This window comes from Morone saxatilis, unplaced genomic scaffold (assembly GCF_004916995.1).
Source record: "Morone saxatilis isolate NCDOM2014 unplaced genomic scaffold, NCSU_SB_2.0 Contig21, whole genome shotgun sequence".
Lineage (NCBI taxonomy): Eukaryota > Metazoa > Chordata > Actinopteri > Moronidae > Morone > Morone saxatilis.
In genome coordinates, this window is record NW_023339774.1 from 5,942,951 (window position 1) to 5,968,430 (window position 25,480).

Consider the following 25,480-nt stretch of genomic DNA (forward strand, 5'->3'; position numbering starts at 1 on the left):
CAGAAGAAAACAAACTGATGGCTGCACTGATCAGCAGCTGCTAAACTGCAGAAGACCACTGGTGTTATTTGCTATTTTCATTTGAGAACCAGGATTTCGCCCCTTGCCAGTTCCCACCATTGTATAGTCTTGTTAGCTATAGCCCTATCTGAAAACATGACATGAATAAGGCCACCTACTCTCCAAGTTTTCGAATGTAACTGTGTGTAAATGATAGTGTTGGTGAAGTCAACAGCCCATTTCTAAGGGGTTGCAGAGGTGTGGGGAGATTGAGTTTCCACTTTAATCCCCGCGTGTCAACTTTGGAGAAAAACCTAATAAAGCCAGCACATCAAAGCTGTTGGCGAGGAGAACGACAGTGTGGAGGATCTGGAGTGAGAGTACCGGCAGACTTCTAAGGTCCTTAGACATAGCCCCCTGCCTAGATCTAGAAAATAAATAAAATCATCCAAGGCCAGCGAATTTCTTCCCAACGGCAGCATCTGTCGCGGCCGGTGAACACTTTTATCCACCTGCTGGGTTGGCCAAACTACTCCCAAGCTTCTAGGGATTTAACCAAAGCAAACACAGAAATCATATGATACCGGAGGGAGTCAAGTACACGGACTGCGATATCCAAGACCAGTTTTGATTAAGAAGATAACATTACTAAATTGCCACCTTTATGTGTTTCGAGGTATAGGAGCAAAAAATCAGACTCTACCCAACCATGTGAGGGTATCTATAATGGTTCAATTGTATTTTGGTAACCTGCTTTGTGAGGTTAAGTACTGCATCATCCGTGATTAGTTTGAGGATGTCATAACATCACTTTTAAACTTGGCAGAATATAGCATGACCAGAACAGACACATTGAACTTGTTGGCAAAAATAAAGCCGCGAGTGACAATAGTTGTTACAGAAACTTTAATCCTCATACAACCACTTATTCTTATGGTGATAAACTAGAACCAATTAAGTGTTGGTATTGACTCATGGTCCAATCACAAGAAGAATTTTTCTGGGCTATTGAATCATATATTTCCATCCCCATAGATTAGGTAATACAATCCAGAAAATTACTATACACAAAGCTAGGAACTTAGATCTTATCAAGACAATCACGTAGAGATCATTTCACTTGAGCAACTTCATGGGAGAGACTGTTGCCCTCCTTAAACCGTGCACCCAGGAGCTTCGTTAGGGCCAGAGAGACGGGGATGGGGTGGGCAATGCATGTGTGGAGGAGACTGGTTCAGAAAGTGACCATTTTTACAGTAGCGTTACTGCCATACAGGCGGCTCAGTTCAATGGGACTGTTTTCAGCGTAACTAGCATGATGAAAGAGGCTCCAAACCATCGGAGCACCGTGTCCAAGTCTCCATATACAGTTCACCTGAGCAGACCCTATTGACTAAATTGACTAACGTGCCGTGCAGCTGTGGTTGCCGGAAATTTGTGGAAAATGAGGTAAGGGAGAGGACAAGAGCCAGATTGGCATACATCTGCAGAGGCGGCTTAACAGGGCGAGAAGCGTAAGGAAGGAAACCTGGGCGAAGCGAGCTAAATGGTCAAGCGTGGCTCCAGCCTGTGGAAAGTAGGACTCCTCTGGACAGTTTTGTCTCTGTCTTCGTACACAGACGATTTTAAATGGAACACGCTGATAAGATTTCCATTCTACATAACAAATAGAGGTAGTACAACACTACAAGGACTATGTCTCGTCTAGTAATGTTTTAATGCAGGATAGAGATATTAAAGAACCAAACCGTATATTATATAAACATAAAAAAGACATAAGATGGAGCCGCTACAGTATCCGAATGCTGAACGTGGTGGTATTATCTCATCTATAATTCCTTGTCGCCCACCCCCTCAAAAAGACTCAAAGTAGCTCATACGATCCTGCAAAAACAAACAAGCAAAACAATCTATTTTGAAGACATCACACCTTTTGAACATCAAGACCTACTCAGCTAAACATTTTTCTTGGCTGTCACTCTCTCTCTCTCTCTCTCTCCCATTTCTCCTTCTCCAGGGGCGGGTAGGGGGGGGAGGCACACAGTCGGATGATCTGTAGCTGCCGTTGCCCTTCAAATTCCCATCGACGAGGACAGAGGCAACTGACCATAGTGAGAGGAGGAACAGCCAGAGCCGCCGCTGACAGCATCAGGCTCCCAGTCCACTCTAAAAGGACACCTGAGCTCCCTCACTACCTATTTAACACACAGGCCAGTGAACAAACACGAAGCGGACTGAGATGGACATGTAGAAACTCTGCTGTTTTGGTGAATCGCATTACACTTTAGAGGCTGATAATAAAAAGGAAAATAACAAAGTCTAATGCCACGTAATCAAACGCTGTGAGCCAACGTCAAAGCTGCAGAATTGACATTACAAGTTACTAAGGCCAAGAGAAATGTTCCTGCATTCTTGTGTTGTTGTTCTTCATTGTTACCAAAGCAGCGTGGGATGTTGCAAGCAAAGCATAACAACCAGAAAACGCATGGTTCCGAAAGAAAATAAGACTCAATAAATAAATCACAGAAATTGGCGTCTTCCTTTGGTCTGGCCTTGTCCAAATATCTGGTCTTTCTGCTGTTAGCTGATCCAGATGTTCAGCGCAAACCTTTTGCATTCTCCATCATTTTAGTGAAAATCACGTCTTACTTTGCACTCTCGTTTTTCATCATGTTCATCTATCACGCCACTGTTGTTCTTTATTGAGAGTAAATAATGTTTTTCTCCATTTTATTTTCCTGATTTATTGCCGCCTGCGGTGTTTTTCTCTGCACACAAAGAACACATTTCCCACTGTTTGTTTGCACAGTGGAGTGCAGTGTGTCATGAGCCAGTCGAACCGTTCCTTTGCAAATGTGACATACATCCATCCAAATTCTTTCATATCCCAATCCTCCAAAAGTTCACCTGCGGTTAGAGGAGGCCGGTGCCCCTCCACAGTCAGGATCAGGCTTATGCTGCCAGGAAAAGCGGGAGCAACACTGCAGTGTATGATCTATCAGCTGGCCATAGCAGAGGTAGAATCAGGACTGCGGTATCTGGGTTAAGACGTACATATTCATTTGTATTAATGCCATTTGTTAATTTGCCCATATATTTTAGCGGTATACCCAATGTGCTTTACTGTGATTAACATACTGTTCTGTGTTAGGCAACATGGGGCCTGAAGAATGAGAACTTGCTTATTCATGTTTAATTGATGTTAATAAAAAATTCAGGGCTTGGGCTTTTTTTTTTTTTTCCTTCCTTTTTTTCCAGTTGCAAAGCCTCACACAGTGCAATGTAAACCTCACTCAACGGGTCAGGATCAACTCCGAGGAGAGCTGGAATCTGTGGCAGAGGGAAATTTCACCTCATCTGCGTAAACTGCCTCTGAGAGAATACATTATTGTAAAGCTAAATATAACTAGGGATGCGACAGAAAATGAATTTAAAACAAAAAACAACTGTTTTCGGCTTCAAAGAATACAAAGAGCACTCTCTCTGATTTTAAAAGCAGAAGTAACAATGGATAAATTTGTATTCAGCTCAAAAATTCATTAGGCATTAAAATATGCTGTACTCCTGATAATTCAAATTTAAATGTTGTTTCCTTTGCACTACCATGATAATGATAGCCTTTGAGAATTTAAGCTCAATTTAAAATTCAAGTTCATCTCTCAACCCATGACTCTACCACCCTCAATTACACTGCGGAGATGACAATCATGCACGATAGCAGAGACACGACCACTTCCTGTCTGCCCCACCACCACCCCCCGTGTCCCTGGCTGCCTCCTCACCTCTCTCTCTGCTGAGTTTGAGCTGTAACAATGAGATAGCATTTCCCTCTGATGGTGCTGCTGGGGGATTATAGGCTCAGAGAGTTATCAAAGGCTTAGTCGCTCTGATTTCTAGTGACCCGCCGTGGATGGCTGCAGTCACCCTGTGCCAGCATGGAGACCTCCATCTCTGCAGACGCATCCAGCTGCTGCTGCTGCTGCCATGGCAGCTAGCCACCAGGGGCCATGTTACTTTGGGGAATCCCATTGGCAGACATGATGGACAGGTATGAATATTCAGTGACTCCCCTATTAGATCAAATGATTAGTTACAGAGCAGCACAAACACACAGAAAAAGAACATACTCTGAAGAAAGAGTAAATGTCTTATTATCAGACAAATCAAGAAATAAACTGTGCCAACCTTTCAAAGTCTATCAGTCCTTAAAGCTTCTCTAATCAATATTTCCATATGAACAATGGATCAGTTTACTACGTTTAATGTGAAAGGTGGCGCTCGTAGTGACAAACTGTTCCCTTTAGCTCTATGGGACATTTTGGCATCTTTCAGCTCATTGTTTTGGCTTTATATCCTGTAACTTTGCTGTTGTGGTCTCACCGCTCTCATGAACCTTGTTTCCAGATTCACCAGAAGGATGTTTTCAGCTGAAAAGTTCTGCTCTCTCTGCATTTTCTTTTAAGCTTTTATTGTACTTTGGCTTTTGCAATTATAACTCACTGGTTCTGCAATAAATTACCTAAAACTAAAGTAAATTTCTTCAAAATGTAATAAGTGACAGAAGCTATATTTCTCTCTTTTTTTTATTAATAGCTGCCATTTAACATCAAGCTTGATGTTTTGTAAATACACTGCAACAAAGTTGTGTCCAAGTAGATGACAGATTTCTCAACAATGAGGCTCCCTGTTATGTGATTTAACAGAATAGGGACAGATACTAATCAGGCTGGATTTTAGAATGCTATTGTTGTTCTTATGTTTAAATATAAAGGGACAAGGGCATGCATTAAAATATCCTCCTCACTTCACTTGGTTACATTTATGCTTCCCACCCTAATTCATTTTTTTTTTTTACAACAAATGAATAAAGCCTTTTTAAATGTCAGGAACTTCAAAATCATTTTAAAGAGCATGAGGCGTTTGTATATCTTGGCAACCACAGCCAATATATCTCACAGTATTTGATAAGTTTAATACAAATTAAAACACCTAATTAACTGGACAGTTTGGCAGTTCTTATCCCCGTTATGACAAACCCCAGTCCTCTGGCCTCAAGTAAATACCGTACCATTGAAAAAAAAGCAGAGATTAGCTGGTCGCTGCTTAAGATGAGTCTGGATAGTTGGAGTTTGTGTATTAAAAATAACCTGTGCATCCTGCATGAATGGGGGCCAGGGCCCATAATCGGCAGCTTGGCGTCCTCCGACCCCTTTGGCTCCTGACCTAATAGGAAGCAGCCAGGGAGAGCGCTGACTCCGGCCAGCCAATTAGAGCGCATGGAGCACGGAGCATACTGAGGCTAACGAGCTCCCTCTCTGTGACCCTCCTCACCTCTGTAGGACCCTGCGATGGGAAATATGAGGAGCCGGGAGCCACTTTAACTCCACGCCACCCCTCCCCTCAACCTCCCTCTTTAGCCTCCTTCGTCTCCCCACTCCAACCTCTACGCTCAAACCCTGCTGTGTGACCACAAGGTCTACAAACACATGCTGCCTCTCTCCAGAGGCCCACCACATGGCTTTTTACTACCACGCTGATGCTAAAAAGCACCACACAGAAAAACAATGAGCGCGTACACACACATTCCTATCACGGAGCTGGAGCTGTGTCACTTGCATTTCCCTGCAGTTTACTCTGGCCCGCTTCGTGGAGGAGCAACGGAGCCTCTTTCCAAATACTCTGAATAGTAAATGGGTTCCAAATTAATTGGCAGGATTTGTGAGGCAGTGAGATAATTCATAGGCACTGTAATGAAGTGGGACTGCTGCAGCACTAATGTGGCTTGGCTTTGGGCATTATGTGAGTTGAACAAAACATCATCGATACAGAACGATGAATCAAAAGCCAACAGTACACCTGGTAGGTTGATCTCAGCAGGTAGCGAGAATCAAAGGGCGGGACAGTCCTGATGTTGGTGCGTTTCCGGCACACCACTCAGCCACATCCAAAGCTAATGAAATAGAAAAAGTGGGGGAGCCAGTAAAAATCATCTACGTCCAACACCCCCACCCCCTTTTTCTCTGCAGGCAGAATTGGTCCTGTCATTTGGACCCTCCAAACACAGACCATATGTGGGTTCAGCCCTGGCAATCAGACTGCATTGTGGAGCAGGCGGCTGAGTTCATCAGGAAAAAATTAGCCCGCCGCTCTGCAGGCCTCTCTCCCATTGGCCAGTCACGCGGCCCGCTCCGTTTGAGGGCACCCCAGACATTCCTGCGGATAATCTTTTCCATTCCTCTGCTCAGCTCGGTGAGGACAGACCAAATCACAGCACAAGGCCTGCATTGTGAGGGCCTTTTCAAAAAGCCCTGTTTTCAATGCCGTCTCTCTTTTATGCTTTCCCTCTCTCTCACCTCATACACCACAATTCCAAAAAAGAAAAAAGAAAACTTTTTCCCATCATGGCTTCTTTTTCTCATAAAAAAAACAGTAAATGATTGCTTTTTTGAAATGACCCTGCGGAAAAGCGAAGTCCCGAACACTACGGTTCTCACAGTCCCTTTCCAGTAAGAGTTTGTTTTTGAAAAGCCTAAACAATGTAAAACCACTGAAACCGGAGCCTGGCCACATCAGTGTGCGGCCTGGAGTTCAGCGGATCGCTGCTGAATACGGCTCGCAAACCTTCCCAGAAACCTCCTGCTTGGTCACCGCTACATGCCTCGCACCTCCCACAGCAGCTTGTCATTGTGGCCGTCGTCGGGCGGCTGGAACGTCGAGATTGGAGGACAATCACACAATGTGGGGACACTGGTGGATTTATAGTAACACGTTCCATAATTAGATCCATGATTATTACAGGGTCTATAAACTTTAGACTCCAGAGCGGCTGTCCAACCTCTGCTGCTATGACTTAACAGTTACTTCACTTTCTCTAGAAGTACACTCTGCTCTTGGCTTCTCAGGGAGAATTTAACACACCACTGAATTGGTTTAACATCTCCTGTAGTGGAACAGCAACAACAAAGGATAGTAAAATCCGCCTTCTTTCAACACTTTCACTCCCCCTCTCCTCTCCATTTGCCCCTGAAACAGAGGTAGACAAAATAATCTAATGCGACTTGTATCCGAATGTGTGCTACAGGTCTTAAAATAGCCACAACACAAAGAAGGAAAACCTTTGACATAGTTCAGCAAGACTACACTTCTAATCCAGATGCTCCTAATTGTTCAGGAAACACATCCACCCTTACTGCAGGCTGTGACAGTAAAAAATGTTGCAATCAATCAAGATAGCTCTGCAAAAAGTACACATAGATAGGGGTGGTGGGGCTGGTGGAAAAACTGCACCTCACCGATCATGCTGAAACTTGTCCATGAAAAAGTATTTGCCTGTGAAAGAGAGGGTGGTGGGTTCTCTTCTTGTCTCCACTGGAAAAATAAAAATCTGTGATCTTGCGAAGATAAAAAATAAGAGATTTAGCTTTAAAGAGGATAAAACAGTAGGACAGAATCCTTTCTTTCTAAACCTTAGACAAACATGCAAGTAGGTTTTTTATCTTGAGATGTCCAAGAGAGAGACCACTGGGGCAGATGGGAATTGTGTCCCTGCTGCAGTTTCAAGATCAGTGTCCTGTTTTGAACTTTTCCTTTCCAGTTACAGAATGGTCCACGTAACGACCTAGCGACATTAGCAAAAACTGTTTCCACTGTCTGGGTATCAAATGTGATTGACCATTATACAACCCATTCACATTTCCGCTTTTTCTTTTAAATGACCTCTTTCAAGGTCATTAAAGATGGTCGTGTTTCTCATTCTTGAGGGAAAACCTTCCACTATAATCAAAAAACTAAGAAGAGACAAGAACATGTGTGCAGACATAGATTTGATCAGTTTAATCATATTGGCAAATTTGATTGTGTCTTTTTTTTTGCGGCCTATTCACAGATATAAAGGAATGATTTCAATTATGGAAAGACCTCAAGGCAGTTTTGATACTGACTAAAAAGAAAGAAACAAGCATGGATTATCTCTTTGCTTATCAAATTTAGATTGTACTAAAAAAAAGAAAGATTGAACGGATTTTTTCATTTTTGCTTTTATCTATAACTTATGATACAGAACCTTGATTTCTTTGTTGGTTGTGAGAGCGGTCTTAAAGAGGAAATGCACATGCAACAAGTGTTTTAAATACTTTGTCCTGGTTTGAAACAGATTACAAAAAAATTTAATGAACACCGCAAGATTGATTTAACAGAACATTTGATATTTACTTGTACCTTTTTTTAATCCGATGAACCACTTCACCCAGCAAATTCCGCTAATGTAGCTAAGAGCACTTCAAGTAAGGAAGAATTAAATCAAGTGAATCAGAAAGGAGTCCGATTCATCTGTAGTGCTGCGCAAAATGGAACAAATGGACAAAACCCTGAGCTAATTCAAAACAAGACAAAGAGGAAAAGCACTTGGTTTCTATTAGGGAGTTGTATTATCCACAATATATTATAAGATGTTAAGATATGCTCTATTTACATGTAAAGCTTTGTTCAGTGACATCAGTTGAGAACTAACAATGAACATACTGAATGTGCTTCTACTTAGGACTAAGGAGTTCTAGTTCAGAGATAGAAAATGTATCTTCTGTAACTTTAAAATCAAACAGCTGCTCTTGTCTTGCCAAACGAGTCATGCTCCCATCACATGACAGGCAGCTCAGCTGGTCGCAGCACTGACACTGCAGAAGGAGCGAGCCTTGGGGATGGAGTGATAAATGTATCAGCGTGAGCCGCATGTTCTGCACAGCTCCGTCCCCTATTTCGTTGTCCACACAGCAGACGGTTCGGTTCAGAATATCCACTAATGTCAGACCCTGCCTGCCTGTGAGTGCTGGTAGAAGGGCTGACTGGGGCGAACCTCAGAGCGCCTCTGTTGACTTGTCCATCACTGGGGCTCGACATGTAAAGACACTTTTAAGCATACGCTTCCTCCAGCCACACCTCTGAGCGGAGGCGGTGGTGTGTTTGTGTGGCAGAAACAAGCAAGACTTTCCAATGTATGAAGAAACTAAATATCATAGAAACTGAAATAAGATCCAGACAAAAGCTTCTCTATGAGTTTAGAAAGCTTTTTTTCCATTTAAAGATTAATATTGTTAATTATTTCAAAACACAGAACATGCACAAATAATGCATCACATCATAATTATCTCAATTGAACCTAATAAAACTAAAACTACATAACTACATACTGGTGTCTGAAATCATTTTGATCTGTCTTGAAAACAGACTAAATCCAATGAGATGAGATATTATTTGGGATGATTAAACAGTCTCATTGCATCAGGTCATGAGGTGCACTTCTCATGACTAATTTTTATAGCCTGCAACTGAGCCATCAGTTGAACCATCCTTGAATGCATCCACCCCCTACTTAGCTAAGAATACACAATAATAATGAATGAGGACAAGTGCATTCCGTTACATTTTACACACGAAGCGACAAGTACCCAAGAAGCACCAGGTTTGTTTGCACAGTCAGTGTTACCTGAGGATAGGCGACGCTGATGGAGGGGACACATGCCACTGAAACAGGAACAAGCCTCGCCTGAGCGTCCTCGCTGCATTGGAGGAGCCAACGAGCACTGGGGCTTCAGGAACCCTGTAACGGAAGAGATGAAGAAAAATTAGAGACAGAAAGAAAAAGATGAAGAAACAGAATAAAAAGAGGATTCTTCTGAGCATGCAACACTGATATAACAAAGGCCCACTCTGGCGGAACAAGGGAAATGGCAAAATTGAGAATTTGCCTTTCGGGGCCCTTTGTTTGACGGTCATGGGGTGAGGAGCAAACGAGTTACAAAGAAATATATTCCCGCCAGCACTGTGCCACCATCAGACCCAGCCAACCTCTCACATTTACAGCTCTGTGGCTGGCTGGCCCTCACCCTAACCTCCACCGGTGGCACCACACCAGCTCACTGCTCATGTCAACTCTGTGGCTGTACCCAGGGCGAGGCCTCCAGAATGTGGACACAGCCGGCAGAATACCGGGGTAAGGCTGCACTGGAGGAGGATGAAAAGTGGGTGTTAGCAGCCCAGTGTAGGCGAAACGCCAGATTCGGCCGAGGTGCCTCGAGGGGCTGGACGAGGCCGTCTTACTGTCTGTCTCCGGGGTCAAGCAGGTCATTTTCAATAGGGAAGTCATTATCCAGCACAATGAAGCAACTGAGTAGGCTGCACCCCCTCCGGAGCAGAATTCACCCGTCACTGACATTATCCAGCAAACAGGAAGAGCAACAAATAAACCTACAGTAGATTGCCAAAAATAGAACTGTTTTGGGGGATTTTTTTTTTAAATTACAGCACACACAAAGGGGGGAGAATAAAGAATAAAAAGTAAATACAAGAGAAATTTGGAACCAAATATGTGCCAAAACTCTGACCCTGTAGCACTCACCCCGACACTAATGACCTTTGAAAATTCCTGAATATCTTTAAATACTGCAGAATTAAAGTGGCATATGAGTGGCATTTGATGTCTTGATTGACACCGTAGCCTCTAGCCAAAGTGGAAAAACTTCTGTGTGAACTTTACTTTTCTCACTCAAATGAGGACTCGCTCTGTCTTTATCGACCGGGTAGCTCGTGCGAATCTCACCGGCATCTGCAGATCACTGCAAATCCAAACTTTATTCATTCCTCATGAGGACCTTTAGATTTCCAGCAGACATCGAGAGCAACAGCCTCCCCCCATCACTGTGTTCTGAGCCCAATAAAGCCCCTTTATTGCCACCATGAAAAACATGTCACTCCAGATGAGCTCAGAGAATGACATTTAAAACAGGCAAAGGGATATTGAATTAGTTCCCCATGATAAGCTGTCTGGGATGCTGATACTTTCTGCTTATAAAGGGTGTGTAAGTGTGAGTGTGTGCAGTTATGTGGATGTGAGAGGATGGGGGGGGGTTCATGTCAGATGCATTCTTCAAAGCTTTGATTAGTATTACGGATGAAGCGGGGACTGACAAGGCAAAGCAAGTCTGGACCAGCAAGAGCAAACGCAGACAGACTGAGATCATCCTGCAGATCGTGAATTAAATAAAACAGACTAGGAGGGCACTCCGACTGTCTCAGTAAACGACAAGTAAACATGTTTGAATCTCGTTGTTTGCTGAGCACAGTAATGCTTTTGTTGTTATCAGATGTTGGGAAATGTCATCTGAAACCAAGAGAAGAGCTGTTGGAAGGATATGAGTGAAATGTAGTGACAATTTATGTTGGTGATTCTACATAATGACATCTTAAGAGAGGACTGGACTCCAGTCAAGACTGTGTGTGTGTGTGATTAGGTTCTGATTGAGTTTTTATTAGATTAGGGATTTGTTCAACCCAATCAGACATGTGTTTCCTGTTAGCTTGGGTGCAATCTATCAATCGAGAGTATGATTTGCCAAAATTTTAAGATATCCATCTGTCATCACTCCGACGCAAGAACTCAAAGGCCACGCTGAAGAGGGTGATGATGAAGTTGTTTGATATTGTGCTTGCACGCAAACAATATAGAATCCAGATCCAGAATGTGTTGCAACCATTTCTGAAATTACACAACAAAAAGCACAAGACAACAAAAGCTTATAAATTAGAGATAAAAAGTCATTATAATTGTGACTCCATTTTGTCTGCTACAAAATGAACTAACGAAAGGACATCGAAATCAGCCATTCAATCTTTTCTAATCTGAACACCTTAATATTTAAGGTTATCTTCAAAGCACTGAGAATCTACACTAAAAAACATCAACAGCAAGAGAGGATTTCCAATGTTCATAGCGTAGCGTCATGGATGAGGTGCGCGCGCCCTGGGTGAGAGGCGAAAATAAAAAGAATCTCGTGAAATTTTGATTCAAAAAAGTCCTGCTCCGTCTACTACAATCTAGCACATTCCTGGTTGTACAAAGGGGTTGAAGGGCAAACAATGACACATGGTATAGAGCTCTAAGCAATGTCACTGAACATTAAGGCATTAACATATGAGCCCAGGCTCGCAGTCAAGTTCAACTTTTCCAAAATCAGGAGTAAACTAAGCAGACAGCAGCTCCCCCACAAAAAGAGCCCAGCACTGCAAGCCATCCAGCAGAATAATGTTCCCACGGGACGGAGCAATGCTAAAGTATGCTGTTCAAACACTTGGAAGTTCACCTAAAGCTTGAAGACTAGAGCTAGAAAATGGAACAAATTAGTTTGACCCTGAACTTGATCTCAGCATCGGAGAAAACGAAACTTTAGCCTTTGTTATTTTCTATGTAAATACACAGATCTATAAGTTACATGAAACTTGGTCATTTTCTGAGAAATCGAATTACAAAAGCCGTAGCATCAAACATTAGGTTAGCTGACAGTTGTAAAAAAAAAAAAAAGATCTGAATCCTATGGATTTGAGAAAGCACATAGGTGTCTTTTTCCTCTTGGCATCGTAAATCTTTTTCAGTGAGGGGCTTTACTTTTCAGGTCTTGGAGTAAATGATGAAAGTGCGGCAGGAGCTCGGGCGTGTATGTGCAGGTTCAGGATCTGCTGTCATGAGTGGTGAGGTTGGTACATGTCTTGTCATTATAAATCATCTCTATCACGCCGCATCAATATGTCTTCAGCAGGACCCTGATTACAGGAATGTTTGATCTTGCTCTTCTCTTCTAAGCAGCAAGGATCTCATTGGCTTTAATAACTGTACGTTCCAATCTTCGGAGGGACAGGCTCAAACGCTCCCCACACCGGCAGCCAATCAGCGTTATCCTTACGAGCCGTCGTGGGGCATCGGAGCAAATGTAAACACGCCGGGGGTCTTCTCATTAAAGATGGGCTGCTAATGAAATCGCATCCAGCATTTACAACCTAGTGCTAATGAAGGCAGGCCTTTGAGATGGTCCACTAATGAAAGAATGCTTTCTATTGATATACGGCTAATAAAAGACAGGCTTAATGACAAGGTTCTAATGAAACAAAGGTGTGTAAATTTGCCATAATAACAAAACCCAAAAAGTATTTCCGTTGATGGACAATTGTCATTTATCACCGACACATCAGTGAAAGTGCTTTCAGACTTTACAAGATCCCACAAACTCCAGTCTTTTGAATGAAATACATTCAAGCATTTATGAGCGCGATCGCAGCCGAGCTCTCCTAAAGCGTAACGATTGTTCGTGTCCCGTGTTGCCAGGGTGATCAAGCCCAAGGTCAAAGTTCATTGGACCTTAATGCATCTCCCAGGTGCAATAAAATAAAAAAAGGCCTTTCCCACGTGGGACTCCAGGGGATACGGTCCTGGTAGAGCGTGCAGCAGGACGGGCCAGCAGATGAGCCATCAATCGCCACGGTTACTGTCGTGAATGCCATTCACCTTCAGCAGTGTTCTCAGGAAGGATCCAAGCTCCACGTGAGGAAAAGAAAAGCTGTATGAGAGAGAGCAAGTTCTACACTGGCTCCCCTCCCCCTGCCTGTCCTCCAAAACGGCCTTGAAGACTGGAGTCGGTTCATCAAGTGTTTGCCCACATGTCCCTGAGATATCCATTTTATTGGATTTTCTCTTTCTTCAACATACTATTTCCTCCAACAGAATACTTCACTATGAATTATGAAATTTCTGTTGAGTACATGTAATAATATGGACATGCTGAGACTACATATCGGCACTATGTCTGTACTTTATGCGACAGTGTGTCCAGCATGTGCTGAAACAATTAGTCTGCTTAAGCTAAAATGTATTTGCAATTTTAGATAATTGATTAACCATTAAAACTATTTATCAAGCAAAAATGTCTCCTATTTGCTGTTTCCAGTTACTTCTGCTGCTTTTCCGCTGCGTTTTACATCAGTGGACTGAGTATTGGGGGGGGGTTTGACTATTGTTCACACAAAACAAGAAATTTGAAGACCTCAGTTCTGGGAGCTTGTGCTAGGAAATGTTTCCTTTATTTTCTAACACGCAGGCCTAATCACCACTACGTCAGTGCTTTTTGCGTTTGTGTTTCATGCTGTTTTTCCTCTAAACGAAAGGCATCAAGTCCAAAACTTAATGATGCTCTGATGTTTGCTTTTCCCTAAAGAGAGCTAATCCCGTGCAGCACCGTCTCATTACACCAACAATTACTACTCCGACAAAGCCTATGTGCATGAACTACCTTCTCTTCATTTCAGCGAGGAGCTAAAACACACTTTAGGACCCATCAGCTGATAATCAAACACTTCTGAGCGCTTCATCCCCCTCTGATCCCCGACAGCATGGAAAGCATCCGAGCTGCTCCTGAGCATATCTGCTCCATCAGCAAACTGTCTTCCCTCCCCCTTTTCCATTTTGAAGAAGAAGAAAAACATTCAAACATGCCTCTTAGCTCTTATTTATCTCAACGAGAACAAAGCCTGAACAGATCTATCACGACAACAAAGCAAACCTCATAAAGATTGCTGGAGGGAATACTCAGATGCTGATCATACTATTATACACTTGATAGAAAAAACTCTGACATATTTTACACGCGTGTAAATCCTTTTGTTGTTGTTTCTACATGCATCTCTGGCTGTCTGGACTGATTACACACCTTCTTTCAGTTTGAGAAATACCTTTGGGTTGAATTTCCACCCTTAGTTAGACCCCATTACGGAGACCATGAGGGTCCCTAAACAGCCAAACAGGACAGGTCAATGGGAGCAGGTGAACTGACTCTGAGGACATAAGGTGACCTTAGATGAACAAGGGGGCAAAAAGGACCTACAGGTCTCTGTACTATGTTGCATTATTTAGTATACTGTGTCAAACCTGCAGTGCCTACAAGTGGCTTGTACGTGGAGACACTGAATGCCAACCTGTTTTTTACTGAAGCAACAGATTCTTTAGAGCCATAATTTGCTCTGCCTTTGAAGAATTAGGGCAACAGCAGCCACCTGGGGGCTTTTGTAGCCCTAATGGAAGGTTAGACAAAATCTCCAGAAACAGATACCCATGCAGACCTTGGCTGGAAGACATAATCCTCAGGTTCAGCCACAACAAACCAAATCACTTGCAGCAAAACTTCCCTTCACAAAATGACAACGAGGTTGATGCTATGAGTAGTCCTCACTTCGCTGGAAAACAAAAGTGACTAAAATCTGCAACTTGCATTTGTCTCTCAAGTCATGAGTCACAAAACCAACCGCTGTTGAGGTCTGCACTGGCAATAAAAAGTTAACTGGACAGCTTTATTGAATGACTTATTAAGCCACTGTGTTTTGCGAGACCCAAACTGAGGCGCTTTTGAAATGAACAAGAGCACCTTTCTGTAACGGCTCTTTCAAAAAAAAAACTTTGTCTGAAATTGAGTCTGCTTTCACACAGTCTCTGGATAATGAAAGTGGCAGTTGCCCTGGTGTGGCATTTGAAGCCGCGAGGCATCTGTAGAAAAGGTAGAACTGACAAAGATGACCTTTGTAAAACCGTAACTTTAGGTCTGTTATTATTGAGCAGCACATGTCTATCTACAAACCATAGACTGTTACTTTCCCAAATCTCTATTTTTGACTTCTAACGAACACTGATAGAAAAATCCTTCACTAAATTAAAATGACTGAGTGATTTCACTAATTTAGATATGATTTAAACCCTAACTTCAATAAAATGATGAAGTCTATTGATTGAATCTAGTTTTTATTTTACTTATTAAACCATTGAGCAACATCAAGGTTAGCATGTCAGAGGTAGCATACACTTTTTTTTTTTTTTTTAAATGGCAGCAAGAGACATGCATTAAAATATATTAACACACGTCAACACTACTTTGTTCCTGTTTGATGCAGCTTTGTGGAGCTAAGAGACCCTGACTTATGAGCTTCTCCGTTTAGATATATAAGCAGTCATTATTAAACTGTGCTGCTGTTCCGCAGCCCTTGTTGACACCGGAGTTACAGAGCCAGACATAGTTCTGTCACTTTACAAAAAGACAACTAGTTGAAAGTGTGGTTGTGGTTGTGGCAAAATCCGCCGCTGACAAAGCTCCGCCCACAGGCTTTCTTCCAATTCCGTTGCGATGTCCCCCGCACCCCCACCACCACCGCCGCCTCCATCAGTCAGTGGATTGGTTGGTGTAGACATTTTTAATCTTGGTTTGATTCCCCGCCCTACACACACACACACACACACACACACACACACACAAAAACCAAACTCGATTTCTTCAGACACACACATTACACCTGCACTCATAACGGCTGTAAAGTAGAGTATTCTAGGATTATTCGGAATTTCTAATTATTCTTTTCCATGTGTTTGAGCTGTGGCTCCATTTCTCCCAGTCTCTAAGGTGCACCTTTTTTCACATTTATTATTATGATTATTGCCTGCTCTCGAGGCACTGTATAAAACATCACAAAGTGCCGGGGTTAAGCTTAGATGACACCAAAGCAGCGGTTCATGATCATTTATAACAGTCATTTGTCTCACTTGCTGTGACGTGATGAAGCCAACGGCTGGCGATTTGTGAGCAGCCACAGACAGACAGGGGTGGGGGGCGGAGGGAGGGAGAGACTAAAAGAGTGTGATAAATGAGGTTAGAGGGGAAGAAAGGAAGGGGCCGGTTCAAAGAGTGCTTGTGCACGTCACAGCCTTTCTCCAGGGCGAATGGGGGAACAAGGGCCTCACTGCAGCCCAGCAGCCAGAGCAGCTCCTTGGGCAAATGGCTCTAATCAAATTTGTGTGATTGGACACAGAAAAAGCTGCAGGGTTAAAAGAGGCTCCTTCCCCCCTGGAAAGGACACAAGGAAGCATTTACAAATCTACTATCCCTCCGCTGATCTTTACAGTAGCCGTTCACATGACGGACTATCTGCCCACGCCAACAGCCCTTGGCACAGCGCACACTGGCCCTTTCTCAGCTGCGAAACATCACTACCAGAAAGGCGAAGATAAAAGTTTGTTTTATGTGCTTCCTCTAATGGATTGTGGGTGGAAGTTCATCCAATATTTTGCAGGATTTACCGAGGATTGCGCTGCTTCAATCTAGCGTCAGAGTTGTTATATTTAGCCTTGATTAATGGTTGCAACTGGACATGGTTCTGGCCTTAGTTCAGGGCCTCCATTCCCCTTGATAGTAGCTGACGTTTTGGAGTGATCAAAGAGAATCACTTCCATCAAATGTTTTTTAAATGAAGCTCTGCCTCACAGTACGGAGATGAATATTCTGTGCGGGGGGAAATGTGATGCATCAACAACAGTGCAGAAGTCCCCTAAGGCAGAAAGTGAGGTGTGGTAAAGCGTAGCGACCTGTGCCCCACTCACTGCCTGAGTCCTTGTGGAAGATCCCAGAGCACGCTTCCCGTCAGCCTTCTAAATTGACTCCACACACCCACACTCCCATCTCTACAGGAGCACAGGGTCTCGCATTAACCTCCTCCTGCTGCCTCAGCCGAGTACACCTTGAATCCACGCACAGAGGATGTAAACATGTACAAACAGCCATTAACACAACAGAAGGAAGAACTTGCCACCCACGTCCTGTGTTCCTCTCTTCCGAACAAATTGTTCTGGAACTCTGACCCAGATTCACCAAACAAGGTCGACGCATGCAAAAGGCAAGGCTTGCATTGACATTGGCTTATTCTGACGGTGTTGGCGCGAAGGCCCTCTGCTCCTACTGTCGTCACTCAAGCAGGCATGGCACATTTACTAATGCTCCAAATGAACCCAAATTTGAATGTTTTTTAGGCTTTTAGTCCTATGAAAATGACTTGGCCAACTGATGAATCCGTCTATCACTACAGAGAAAAGTTCTGAAAATAAATAAAAAGTAAAAAAGTAACTATGTATATGTTTTTAGATGCTTCTTAATGATCTTTAGGTAATTATGTGCCATTCCTAAAACGCAGCTGTATTTTAAAAGCCTGATTAAAAGAAAGACCCATATATATATGTATCATGGGAAACAGTGAGCCAGTTATGTGAAACATATTAATATGTAGTGGTACATAATTCAAAACCTGAAACAAAAACATCTGGAGCCGCAGCTGCTCTGCTTGGGTGTGCACTCCAGAACTAGAACGACAATAAAAACACAAATTCATAATACAGTAGAATAAGAATAACACAAGACAGACCACTTGTAGGACACTTTTAAAAACAGGGATTAAGTGCACTCTTTGGCTAAAATGCCTCTTTAAGTTGGAGGCATTAAATATGAATGGGGGATTTTAAAACCAGTAATGTTGATTCCAGCCTGTTGACTGTAAAACTCCATTAGGGAGTAGATTCCAGAAGGGAAAAATATTGAAATAATCCCGGTCCAGGATTTCAAATCTACAGTAAATTGGTTGTAAAGTGCACACCTCAGATTCAGTATCGCTATATGACACTGAGCCAGGCTCGACTGGGAAAGACTTGGACAGGAAAACAGTGCTTAAAGAGCAAAATCGAGTTTTGGAATGAAGAGTTTGGGCCAAGATAATGAATGGAGACAACAGGGCTCTCTCACTGAATAAACCTTCAAGTATCAGCGTTTCAGGTCCCATATTAATGGCGTGGCTTAAGGCCGCTGTACCTTGAGAATGAGCTTTTTTTCATTCGTGCTCTTGACTCTTGAAAATAAACATACTTCGACCTGGCATCTAAGCTCCAAGCAAGCCATTGGTGAAGGAAATTCAGTAAGGCACCACTTGTATTTGTGTGAGACTGAACGTAGAACACACTATGTTCTTTGGTGTAGGTGTATTTATTTTACCATTGTATTTATAGTCCAAGTGTTAGAGGACTGAAGAAATCTCTGTCCATAAACATGTTAAGTAAGAAATAACCAATAATATGGCATTAATTTTTTCCCAAACTTAACATCTAAGCCAGTTTAAAGGAAAGACCTTTAGTAAAGACTTGAGAAGGTCCAGGAAAGCTCTGGCTAAGGATCTCTACTTGCTCTTTAGCTCTTTATGCATGTGATGTAAAAAATATTTTAAACAAAGGGGGCAAGGAGCCGGACCTTGCTGAGCCTTAAAAGTCAGCAGTAAAATAATTCCTCTTAAATGGGCCAATCCTGCAAAAAGGTTCATGATGAAGACTTTCATTACATTTTATGAGTCTTACCAAGAATAATCATTCTTGTATAATCATTTTTTCACCCCTAGAACGAACGCTGCTCAAGGTGGAAAAATCCTCCACATCTCCAAGATAATGGAGCTGTCCAGCCATACAAAATAATACCCTGCATTTAGCGCTACTACATGTGATTTATGATGTGTTCTATGCTCCAATCTAGTGTCACAGTTAAACATTCGGAATATAGAGAAGAGAGAAAAAAAGACATTTTTTATTGGTTTGTCATTTGTTCTGAAATAGCAACAGCTAACTGAATAAACTCAAAGTTCTTTCTCCCAAAGCCCTGACACTGAGAGCTTTACATTAGACAAAGTGACTGATTTGCATTTGCAGAAAGATAAACAGCCTGCAATGGCCTAGAAACGGCTTGTTATGGCAACACAGAAAATAGCTTGTATGGATACAAATGTAAAATGTATAAAACGGCCGCCGCGTAGAGCGCACGCTGCTCACTGGGACAGACAGCTGAGGCCGAGGCTTGTTACGGGTTAGAGTATTATTCCAAAGCCTGAGTGATCTCTTGTGCTCTTCAGGAATGGATACATGCCACGCATTCCAAGAGGCGACCAAACCAAGCAGGCTACAGCTGCTATTGCCGATGTCCCTCTAGCTATTTACCTATCTATTTTAACATCTATCCTCTTCCAACGGCCATATTTTCAAAAGCATTTTACAGATGTGCCCCTCTTTAGCGTATGTGACAGCAATATTTAGCCTGGCTCTTCTAGTCTTTCTGTCAGGTATATCAAACAGCAGGTTGCTGTAGCAAGTGGCATCATCCCAAACACACAAAGGTGAGGAAGTACTCTTAAATGTAAGCACATGTCAAAGGTTTGCCCTGCAGACTGGCTGGACAGGAACATTTCTGACTCTGCTCGGACTGAAGAGAAGAACATTGCTTCAAATGGCCGGGAATATAATCCTGTATTAAAGGGGGGAGCAGTCTGGAGAAGAACAGTTGTTGAGTAATTATGAATATTTAATGATGATTATGATAATGATTGTCGAGTCTCACTCCCAGGTCGACGTTTTGGCAACCCAAAGCATCCGTGTTTGATTACCCGGGAGCTCCAACGCCATCCGGTTGTGTTGTGTGGGAAACTTGTTTGTTTCAAATTTACCACACCCCAAAGTTTCAGTATTTGACAACCTGGACATGAGACTAAACTATCAGCTTTTCTGAAGAATGACTAACCCTAGCTTTTGCTGTCAAAAAGTGACGGTATATTAAGAGAGGTAAAAAAAGAAAAAATCATATAAGAGCTCTTTCTGTTAAGAGGCAACTGAAGTCTGTGGATGACAGTTAGAGAATGAGGCTCCATTCAGGTACATTATATCACTGTCTGAAGGAAGCGTGGGCTTACAGGTCAGCCGCCTCAGCAAAACCAAAGAGAAGATGAGAAATCTCTATACGATTCCTCACAACGCCGCTTGATGAAAACACACATAAAAGCTGTTTGCAACATCTAACCGGCTCACTATTCATCAGCTGGCAGAAATGCTTTTGCGTAACCGTCTCAAGGGTAAAAATCTTGAGAAATTCGAGGATGACTCATGACTAATAATAACTCTTATTCTGCTTTCACACCTGCAGTCATTGTGTAAGTGTCACTGCCTTCAAGTGACAGCTACGTTCATATTTTGCAACTGGTTTGTATTCGGTACATAACGAAGGACGGTTATTGGCCGCATAGTTACAGATATCAACACACCCGGAGGGGAAACACAAACCAGCCATTAAAAAAAGGAACAGAAATACAGGCAGCATGGGAGAAAAAAGGGAGAAGAATGGAGAGGGAAAGAAAAGGGAGAAATGAGAGTGAAAAGAGGAATAGAGGGAAGAATAGAGGAACGCTTAGAGACCTTTTGGGAGAAAGAGAGAGTGAGAAAAGAGAATGAAAGAGAGAAACAGAGGAGAGACAGGCAGAGGGAGGCAGACAAAACTAGGTCAAGTCACATGACTGGGATGGACTGTAGGCAGGATTAAATATCCTACAGCATGTGGTCATTTACACAACAAATGTAGTTTATAAATGTATAAATGATTTCTCTTCCACGGGGGATGAGGTTCGGTGCGGTGAGTGTGATGCTGCACTGCGTTCTGGTTGGAAGCGAGGCTTTTCAGTGAGCACAAAAACACGGCATTAAAGAGTCGGGCGAGCCGTTCCCTCCAGAGACAGGAAACAAAGCGAGAGCCTGAGATAGCATGAAAATGATCATAACAGGAGGGAACGCAGTCCCAGTATGAGGTAGCTCCATTGTGACAGGCTAATGGCTGTATCATGCAATGTCCATTATCCGGAGTAAAAGCAAATGACGGGGAAATGTTAAAAGATGTCACATATTTCAACTTCTTACAACGAGACTGCATAAGCGCGCCCCACGTCCCGACGCGAGGGGTTCTTTGATATCACCACATGTCAAATATGCAGCAACATTTTTTTTTTTAACTATTGAGTAACTTGTTTAACTCAATAGTGCCCCCACAGCATTGCTTTGGCCGTTTCGTTTTCATATAAATGAAACGGTGTCACTTATTGTGCAGCCATACAATTTTGTATGGCTTTGCTGCCCTGTACATCACAGATGCAACTAATGTGAGGAGCGTTGTTTAGCTAAATGAGTCACATCCTGTATCCTCAACAACAACACAGTCGTAGTTAATATTTCACTATAGAGACATCAGGTAAAAATAAGCTTTCAATGGTAAAAAAAGGAGGCACTTCAGTGACTAATGCCCTATAAATGACTGAGAGGCATAAATAGTTTCATACAGTGTGTCATGAGATGCTAAAATAAAAGAAAAAATGCCCCTTCCTCCCTGTTGCACTGACTGAGGAACCTATAGCTGCCAATCAAGCAGAGGACACCAGGCTAAGCTCAGTCCATCCCCCGGAGGCCAGCCTCTTCAATATCAATCATCATTCACCTCTGTGGTCAGCTGACACCGCGAGATGCACAGGAGTCTGTTCGCTAGTAGCTACTCATAATTTCAGCGAGTGAACCCTCGCTGGAGATTCCCCGCCGGATTTGAGCCAATCAATGTGATATAATGACACTGACGACCCAGACCGACACGTGGCTCTTCTCTCTAATCAGTTTTACCGCCGGGCTTTCGGGGTCACGGGGCCCCACAGCACAGTGCATTTAGACCACTGTGTTTTAGAGTGCAGATAAAGCCAGGCAGCTGCTGCAGTGAAGATCAGATCCACAGAGTGTAAAAACAGAGGAGAAGATGTACAAGTGACCTTACGTGACATCCCTCGTACTGCAGTGCACGCTTACATGAATGGACTGATGGGAGCTTAATGTAATTCTTTAAATCTCCATGAAAACTGAGTGTAATTATTAAGTATCATATGTCACAGAATTAGGAATGTCTGATGGATTTTAAAAAGGCTTCATTTTTACATTCATCCTTCCAGGTTACAAAAAAAATGTTTTCACCACGCAATATCTTTACTAATAAGATATTTTAGTGGCAACCGAACGTTTCACTCGGTGTGATGTTTCTTTTCTTTTGCCTAGTGATAATCAGGAGCATCAAATAAAAGAATCAGGTTTATTTGGATACTGTAGCGAGGTCCAGGTCCTGGCAGCGAACTCCTGCTACTGAAATGTCATCGATGACATCACCGCTCGTCTACCTGCAGACGCCGCAAGATGCGATGAGCCAGCGAAGCATAAGGCTGCTCCAAAAATACTAAATCTGCCTTCCAGGGTAAAAACTCTTATCTCAAATAACAATTACTGACCAAGAGAGACAGACCGTCAGATCGGCTTAGAGCGGAGCAACGGTGCACCCTCTCAAAAGGTACGGCCCAAAACAGCGAAGTTCATTTGTATCAAGAGACGGGCAAGTGGACGAGCCAGAGCAAGGTCATTCTGCAGAGGATGTGTGTATTACGCTCACATGTTAAAGGAAACCCAGACCCAGACTGTCTGGACAAAGCCTAGCAGTGAGGCGTCTCGTTCTGAAAATGCTAATATTAATAATCCTGCATGTATTTGTTTGGAACTGTGGCCCTGTACGTCCTCTTTTGTGTTTTATGTACAAGCTTAAAGCAATTCTTTGATGAGTTTACAGACATAAAACCAATCATCAACAATTATCAAAGAAGTCATTTATCAAGAAAAACTATTCAACATTTTTTCTCTTTTCCGTTTCCTAGCATGTAAAGTGAATATGTTAGGGTCTTGGACTGTCGGACCAGAGAGACAACTGTACTATTTTCTAAAACTTTATTAAACAGTTGAATGGATCAAACAAATAATTGACAGATGAATTGATGATATAATAATCACAGTAGTTGCAGCCCAAGTATCGACTCATAGAAAGGCTGGTGTGCTCCCTCCTGCAAGAAGACACTTAGTACCTAGTGTATATTCATAAATATCAGTACGGCGAAACTGTGGAGAAAACGCAAACTGCAAATGGTACTCTAGATCAAAGCCATTTCAGAAATGAATGGTTAATCTGTAATCTGCTCTAAACAATATCTTTCTATACATAAACTGCCAACTGGATATTTGTATTATTGGTATTTCTTTTACCTGAACAATAGCTATAAATAACACCTTGTGACATGCCAGCACCCTCATATCGATAAACAGGTTAACACTGCTCTGCACGTACGTAATCTAACATCTCACACACATACAGTAGACCGCATCATCAGCATCAGCATTCCTAGAAATGAGTGCGACTTGTCAGTTCAGTCAGGCAGAAAGATGTAGGCCAACTGTGGAGCAACATGGGGGAAAAAAATGCTCAGCTCAGTGTATTCGTAGAAAGAGAAACGACTGACCAACGACACGTTTGCCTCCTCACTCAGACAACCGGATAATGAGGGAACCCAGGTGGGAAACTTGGGAATGTTGGGAGTTTATTCTTGGTAAATAATTTTGACGTTCAATCGATTTTCAGTTAATGTCCTCATCGATTCCTTTCTAACGGTTTCTCTCGGGTTTGTGTCTTCATCCCTCCGTTTCACTGGTTCTAAGTATGCCTTCTCCCTCCCCTCCTCCCATCTCTCTCAACCTCTCCTCCTTTCTTTCTCCCTCTGATCACTGCCCTACTGCTGCCTGTGCATACTGTAGCTCTCGGGGGGGGGGGGGCATCAGTTGTGAAGCCAATTCAGAAGGAGCCGGGATGCATCTCTTTTTTGATTTCAGGCAGTCGCCACATTAGCATGTACCCCTCGCGCTCTTCCTTTGCCCCCCACCGACTCTAGTAAGCTACCTGCCTGTCAGCGGCGCCGACCTGGAGGGGCCTCGCCCAGGTGAGACAGGAGGCGCTCGGAGCTCATTTGAATCTTAAATCGCTAATGAACACCGGCTCCGCTCCGCCACTGAGGAGAGGAGGGAGAACCGTGCTTGTGATCTCGCCGCAGAGACGGACGAAAGCCTCGCCGTGCATCTCTCATGTACTGCAAGGGCCCCGCAGCTGAACACGGCGGCGTGCACCCTGTGAAAGCGGAGTGATGCAAATGCACTGAAGGTGTTTCAATGCAGAGGGTTTCTCGTCCCACTGGGGACTTCGTGAATCAAAGGGAGAACACGCTGTCCTTTTCAATGACAACAAACTAATACATGAAAAAGCTACGTTTGTTTTGGAAATGAACACACAGAGGTAGCCTGTTTGTGTTTTAATCATAATGTACAATGGCTCTTTCATGCTACAGCAGAAAGGTCTGTGTGAGCTTGGGTGGAAACAAAACAAAGGGGTTCGTTTTCATGCTGGGATTTAAAGTTTACCGTCTATGAGTAGAGGGGATCTTTTTGTCCTGTTTTTGGCTGTTTTTACGAGGGGTTGTGTTTGGCCGGCACTGGCCGAGGTCTGGGTCCACAGCCGGGTGCCCTCTCACTTCTGTGCCACTTCATTAGCCTGGTCTTGCACAAAGGGGAGTTGGTCACATGGGCCCAATTTGGCCCGCTATAAAGTCTGCGAGGGCTCAACGTGCATTACTACGGGACTATTTACGCGCCGGCCGCACCGCGGTAAGAGACTTTGAAGATGCAGGAAACAGGACGAAGAAGAAGAAGTGAAAAGACGGGAGAAAAAAAATAACTGAAATGAAAGGAGGGGACCCTTGAATTCCAGGGAATTTTTCCAGATGTTGCACAAATATTCTGCTGAGGCAATCCAGATGTGCTCACTCTGTTTATTCCCTCCTTCTGCTCGCTGTTCCAAGGGCTTCTCTCTCTTCCCTTTCTTCTCGTTCACTCGCTCGTTCTCTTTCTACAAGCCCCCTCCCCGCCCCCCAAGCAGCCCACATCAGTGTTCCCTGATAGTGCCTTTTAAGTGAGGGCTTTAATAGCCCCCAGGGCACCTTAGCATCCACTAGGATCCTGTAATAAACATCCACTCTCATTCTCCACAGCACATGTGTGTGTGTGTGTGTGTGTGTGTGTGAGAGAGAGTGTGTGTGTGTGAGAGAG

The 25,480-nt window shown here is 43.2% G+C and overlaps 1 protein-coding gene across 1 annotated transcript in view; it reads right to left on the bottom strand.

Moving 5' to 3' along the window:
• rxraa (retinoid X receptor, alpha a) overlaps positions 1-25,480 on the bottom strand; it is a 96,098-nt gene that overhangs the window by 61,062 nt on the left and 9,556 nt on the right. Inside the window, exon 2 of the mRNA XM_035668273.1 lies at positions 9,482-9,595. Coding sequence (XP_035524166.1) covers positions 9,482-9,595 — 114 coding nt within the window. The remainder of the gene's footprint in view (positions 1-9,481; positions 9,596-25,480) is intronic.